The following is a 6,456-nucleotide window of genomic DNA, read 5'->3' on the forward strand; positions in this document are numbered from 1 at the left end:
AGTAGCTAGTACGTAGCTAGATAAACAGGAGCTCTGGTCCTCTAGATCTGGATTTCAAAGACAACTGTCTTTGAGCGGCGGTGTACAACTCCAACCGGATGGTTCTATCCCTTGCGACGACATGGACTTGCACGGTTGCACCCCAATAGAGGACGAGTTTATTACATTACAAAAACGTCTTCATAGTAGAACAGCATCCATGAGTGGAATCATACAGAGAAACCTAATCTTGAAGGGCTGCAGCCTCTAGGCTTGGACCACTCCCCTCGTCACACCGCGAAGTGGCGCTGACGACGGTGAAGTCCTGCGGCGTGTTCCAGGCGTAGGTGAAGGAGATCTTGGACCCCCTGAAGAGAGTCGTGGCGAGCATGCAGAGCTCATCCATCACCTTGATCTGCCTGCTGTCGATCGGCTCGACGCTGGGCAGGCGGTTGCAGCGCACGTCGACGTAGTCCTGCGGGCAGTCGCACAGGTTCTCGAAGGTCACCCGGTATTCCGGCTGACCCTGCACCACCTTCCCCGTCTTCTCCTGCGAAACCTTGATGTCCGACAGCTGACACCGCCCTCCTATCTGCTGCGCGTTGCCCGTCCGCGCATGGAAGCAGCAGGTTACGGCGGCGGCGACGACGAACAGGATACCGGCCCTGGCAGCCATGGAAGCTGCAGCCATCTGGGTGGTTTTGTCTCTGGTTCTTGTCCTATGATGATTGTTCTTGATTAAACGAGGCAGTGGCCGAGGCCGGTTTCTAGTCTAGATGCAGACTTGCAGTGAACGAAGATAACCAGAGACGATATGGTTTTGCTAGCTTGGTTATGGGTATATGGGAGGGAGGAGATAATTGGTATGAGATAAATTGACGCGTTAATTTGTTGTATGTATACCTGTAGGCTTTGCTGCATGCAGATTAGTACGCCTCTATTTATTGATTTCCTGAATCGTGCTCCTGCCTTTCTGATACAACCTTGCAAACACATTATTAAGACATGCATTTTTAGTAGTAGTATCGGATGAAATCCTGACCAATTTGCCTTGATTCTGAAGAGTCTTTAAAAAATGTATTTTATTGTCTTAATCGATGCAAAGAAGGATTTATTTCTAATTCTAGCCTCGAAGAACCACTAAAAACGAAATTAAATTAGGTGGATCTCGGATCTAAACCATCACCTGTGTGCCCCACTGTTGGATTGTTGTAACCAAATCCTCACAATCTGTGCAGCACCTGGTGTAACACCCTAAATTTTGAATTTTTGGAAATAGAGCTAAACTGATTAAATTGGGAATTTTGTGTTCATTAAAACATAGGAAATAAAAATTTTCATGAAATTAAAATTTAATATAAGGTTTAGAAACATGTTTGTGCATACATGCCCTTGCATTCGATGTATTTGATTGAGCGGTTTTGATTTAAAATTCAAAATAGTTTGAATTGATTTGGAAAGAAATTAAAAATGGCTTTAAAGTAAAAGAAAGGGAAGAAAAGAAAATTTGAAAACAAAAGAATTTTTTAAAAAAAAACTTGTAAAATTTATTTTTGGGAGCACACCAAAATTTCTCATTTTTATTTGTATTAAAAAAATGTATTTCAAATCATATTCGAATTTGATTTGATTCGAATTTGAATTTGGTTTTGAAAACAAATTAGAAAAGGATTTGGAAAAAAAAAGAAAACCCTCTCTCCTCCCCTCTTTCTCTTTCGGCCTGCTTGGGCCAGTCTGTGTTTTTTTCTCCCGCCGGCCTGCTTCTTCTCCCTGTGAACCAGCCCAGCTGCTTCTATTCCCCTCCCGCGCAGCCAACAGAATGGCCCAGCTCCCTCCTCCGCTTCCGCGAGCCCTTGGCCAAGTGGCCGGTTTCACCCTCAGCTCCGCAGGCCTGTTTCTTCTCTGTCGCTGGCCCAGTCCACCAGTGCCAGCCTGCTTGCGTCTCGCGGCCCGCTGTAGTCGGCCTAGCAAAGCAAGCCCACAGGCCGACCAGTCGCTTTGCGCTTTTCCTTCCTCTCTGAGCCGCTGACGCGTCGGGTCCGCTCGTCAGGCGTCTCCTTCCTCCTCCGTCTCGTGTCCGGCATGGACACCACGCCGACACCGCCCGAGTCCGGCCCTGCCACGCCTCATGCGTCGTGCCGCCCAAGTTTCTGTGCCCCATAAATACCTCCGTGCCGCGCCGCCTCCCTATACTGCCTCAGAGCCAGCTATTGCCCTGTTTTCGAGCTGCAGTCGCCAAAGGAGATCCACTGTCCGCCTCGTGGAGTACTGCAGCCGCTCTGTTCCCTCTCCGCCGATGAGATGACCCTAGGTGAGACCGCCGTCACCCCCTCTCTCTCTCCTGGACCTCTTAGTTCGTCGAACAATGCACCTTAGGCCCTAAATCGATGTCTTCGGCAGCTCCTAGCCGTCCCAGCCATGGCGCCACCGCGCCTGTCTATTTCGGTCAGCCGCTGCCGTCTTTTTCCCCGTCTAATCTGTTTTGGTCCGTTAGATCGGGATCCAACGACCGGTATTCAAGGATACCGATTCGGCTGGCAGTTTTGCAAGAAGGTCCCTCGGGGTTTTAATTATAGAACCCGCCGTTCCTAGCACATTTTCAGATCCCATTTTCTTCTTTTGAAAGCGTATTTTGGTTCGTTTAGATTGAAAATACGTTTTCACTTATTCACAGTTTTGCCACTAGATTTGTTTATACCATAATTTTTCCGTTTTAACTCCGATTTGACCCGTTCAAATTGCGTTAGGTTCGTAATTTCATAATGTACATGTTCATCCTACTATTAGATGTGTTTTCAACTTTTAAAATTCGTGATTAGATTTAATCTATTATTTTGTCAAAGGAAATCTTGTTCATTTTATATCTTCTGCGTCTTAGATCCGTTTTAGTCCATTCAAGTTGCGTTAGATTCATAGCGTCAAGATCTACGTGTTAGTAACGGTGTTTATCATTTAATTCATGCTGCATGTGTCTACCTTGACTGCCACTAAGGAATTACTAGTAATTTACACTTGTACCTTGATGCCTTTGGGTTATTGCATTGGGTAGCTTTGCTAGTGCTCAACTACAACCATGATCTTGTAACTTGACTAATGTAATATGCAATAAACATTAAAGGATGCTTTTTAGCAACATGGAACAAGGAGGCTAGAGCATTGGGCTATTTATGGTGCTCTAGATTCCTCTCCCTAAGGACTTATCTATAAGTGATCATCCGGGACTTACAGTACAGCTGTGAGGGCTACATGGCTCTGGATTTAGCTCAGTATGAGGACCTTTTCTAGCTTGTTAGTGGTTACCTTTATTGGCGTAAGAATGGCTTGCCAAATCGGGTATAGCGCGGCCTCTGTCCCCATGTGTATAGGCTGCGTGTCAATGTGCCATCGGGAAGGGGGGCTCTACATCTGTTTGCCGAGTGAATCTAATGGTCCTAACTTGTTAGACGAACCTTTGAAAGGCTTCATAGTGAACCTTGCCGACCTTCCTTGGTAGTGGGTCAAGAGGTTGGCCGCCTTGGGCGAAAGTGTAAATCACGACTCACAGTGAAAGTGTACAACCTCTGCATAGTGTAAAACTGGTATATCAGCCGTGCTCACGGTCACGAGCGGCCTTGGAACATTTACGGAATAGATGATCACTAATGATATGGATGATGAAGATGCTCATTAACGATTACTGTTTATGCTATTCATTGTTCATGTCTACCTGATCATGTATTTATGGGCTTGAGGTGAACTTGTTGCTACTCAATTGCTAAAATCATGACTCATTAAAAGCTAATTGCAGTTAAACCGGTGTCAGCCTTTTGAGCCTCATGAACCCCATGTTATATTTGTTGAGTACGACATGTACTTACGCTTGTTTTATTTTCAATCATTTGGATAAAAATTTCGGATGGGTACCAGATTGCTAGAGTTTGGAGGAATTAGGCTTGTGATCAACCAGTCAGTTGTCCCTGTGGATTTGGAGTCTTCGCCTGAAGATCGGAGTCGTCTTTACGCTGTCTATACTCTGAAGTTATATTCTTTATACTAATACGTTATGTATTTAAGCATTGTCTATTGATATTATCCTTATTTGTAGCTATATGTGAAATTTGACTTCCTGGGCTCACATATGGTGTGTATCTGGTTTTGTTCTTAAAACCGGGTGCGACAAAGTGGTATCAGAGCAATGCTGACACTAAGACGCAAGCCTAGTTAGAAACTGGTGGTTCTAAGGTTTACAAATTGCTACAAAAATTCTTGCTCTATGAACCTTGATATTTTCTTCTCTACTATATATCTACCCTTGCTATTCATCTCTACCTTGGTGCTTATTTTAAAATCTTTGTTCTCATCTGCACTCCTTGATTTGATATGCTTTTAGAACTGTTCCTTATCACCTTCTTGCATAATCTGAAGATAAGTCTTAGGATTTTTACCCCTAATACAATGAGGACGATAGTATCGCAAGTTGAGTCTATGATTGAATTATGCACCTTTAATGCTTGTTGAATTGTCATTATGCTTATGATTGTTTTGTATCTTTGTAATGATTGCAATGATCTTGTTGGGTGTTCCCACAATTTCAGTTAATTTATAGACCTAAGGTATAAGGATTAGTGAAATAAATAGTTGGGATATGTTATTTTTCTGTTTTCCCTATCCTGTCTTTTTAGAGTAGTCCACACTTTTCGGCTTATATCTCTATTCTTGGACAACCAAAAATCATGATAAAATTCTGGACAATACTAGACTCCAATATATTTCTCTGAGCGTAAGAATCACCCTGATAGCTATTTTAATCATGGAGATATGAAAATCACAAGCCGATGCATCTGTGTTGTTTGGAACCTGGAATAGTTTCTGTTGTGCACTAATTTCGACCAAGTTAACTGCAGAATTTGGAAAAGTGTTCTATAAGGAAGTTGTGGATAATTTTATAAGCTTTCCAACGGTATAAGCTACAATATAATTGGATTAACAAAATGAGAGTTACAACTATTTTACCGCACTACTGTTTTTCTGCTCGTGAGGAATTCCAGATTTCTTGTTCTTGCCCATACACAAGAGTCTCATTGGGATGTCAGGACATCGTGATACTAGTTAGATCATCGGGAAGAAGATTCAAGCTACCCTTCTTGTGTACCCTAGTTTATCTTTTCTTAAGGGGGTAGCCAAGTTGAAGAATTTACAAGATGAAGTATCCTACGTTTTAGTTTGCGTAGCGGAAGCGTGGTGGTACTCAAAGATGTGAAAGAAGTTCAGAGTCTCAATGAGGTTTGATTAAAGGTTCAAGGGAGGTTTAACCAAGGTCATTAAGATATTGATAATGCTACTAGAAGAGGTTTTAAGTTAGTTTGTATCAAGAGACCTCAGCTAAGTGCTGAAGGAATCCAAGAAAAGGTTGAAGTAAAATCTAAGTATTAGCTTTGCCAGATCTGGACAAGAGCTTCATAACTACAATGATGCACCTTGTCAAGGTATGGGATGTGTCCTGATGCAAGAAGAAAAATGTAGTACCTTGTTCATTAAGTCAACTAAGGAAGCGTGAGTTGAACTAACCGACATGTTACTTGGAGTTATCCATTGTGGAGCGTGGAAGTACTGTCTTTTTGGAAGTAAAGATGACATTTAGGAGGATCATAAGAATCTATAGGACATCTTCACTAAGTTAGTCTTGAGCTTGTGATATCTTCATTGGAATGAGATTGATTATAACTTGGAAAGGCGCTATCACTTCGAGGAGCAAAGTCATGGCCGATGCTCTTAGACATGGAGAATTATACTAAGAAGGTTCGGGTGACACCAAGGACTAAGAATTATATGCCAAGTTGAGCAACTTGACCGGAATCATTAATGTTTTGAAGGTTGGTAGTAGAAATTCCTTCTGACTAAGAGATTCGTCAGGCTCTGTTGGAAGATAAGTATTTTAAGGAAGAAAATTGGTATTATAGGAAAGGTGCTTAGTGATTGAAGTTACCTGAGTATCTTTTAGAGTATCTATCAGAATCTTGGAATCCTTTTTGGTAAGTTATTTAGAGTAAGGTCAACAGGTGTGCAAAGTAAAGTGAGATCCTTATCAAGACGATGGAACTACACGAGGAAGTAAAGAAGAGTCTAAAGACGAAGTATCTCTATCTCCCAGTCGATGTCGTCCGAATCTTGGGGATGAGATTTATCTTAAGGGGGTAGAATTGTAACACCCTAAATTTTTAATTTTTGGAAATAGAGCTAAAATGATTAAATTGGGAATTTTGTGTTCATTAAAACATAGGAAATAAAAATTTTCATGAAATTAAAATTTAATATAAGGTTTAGAAACATGTTTGTACATACATGCCCTTGCATTCGATGTATTTGATTGAGCGGTTTTGATTTAAAATTCAAAATGGTTTGAATTGATTTGGAAAGAAATTAAAAATGGCTTTGAAGTAAAAGAAATGGAAGAAAAGAAAATTTGAAAACAAAAGAATTTTTTTAAAAAAAAAGTTG

The 6,456-nt window shown here is 41.6% G+C and overlaps 1 protein-coding gene across 1 annotated transcript; it reads right to left on the minus strand.

Moving 5' to 3' along the window:
• Nucleotides 1–223: 223 nt before the first annotated feature.
• LOC136479903 (uncharacterized) lies at nucleotides 224–655 on the minus strand. Its single transcript, XM_066477619.1, has one exon. The coding sequence runs from the start codon at nucleotides 653–655 to the stop codon at nucleotides 224–226; it is 432 nt and encodes a 143-aa protein (XP_066333716.1).
• Nucleotides 656–6,456: the final 5,801 nt, after the last annotated feature.

The sequence above is a fragment of the Miscanthus floridulus genome, chromosome 9 (assembly GCF_019320115.1).
Source record: "Miscanthus floridulus cultivar M001 chromosome 9, ASM1932011v1, whole genome shotgun sequence".
NCBI lineage: Eukaryota > Viridiplantae > Streptophyta > Magnoliopsida > Poales > Poaceae > Miscanthus > Miscanthus floridulus.

What these genes read in the sequence shown, in the direction of transcription:
- LOC136479903 (XM_066477619.1), bottom strand. Translation starts at nt 655, where the DNA reads ATGGCTGCCAGGGCCGGTATCCTGTTCGTCGTCGCCGCCGCCGTAACC.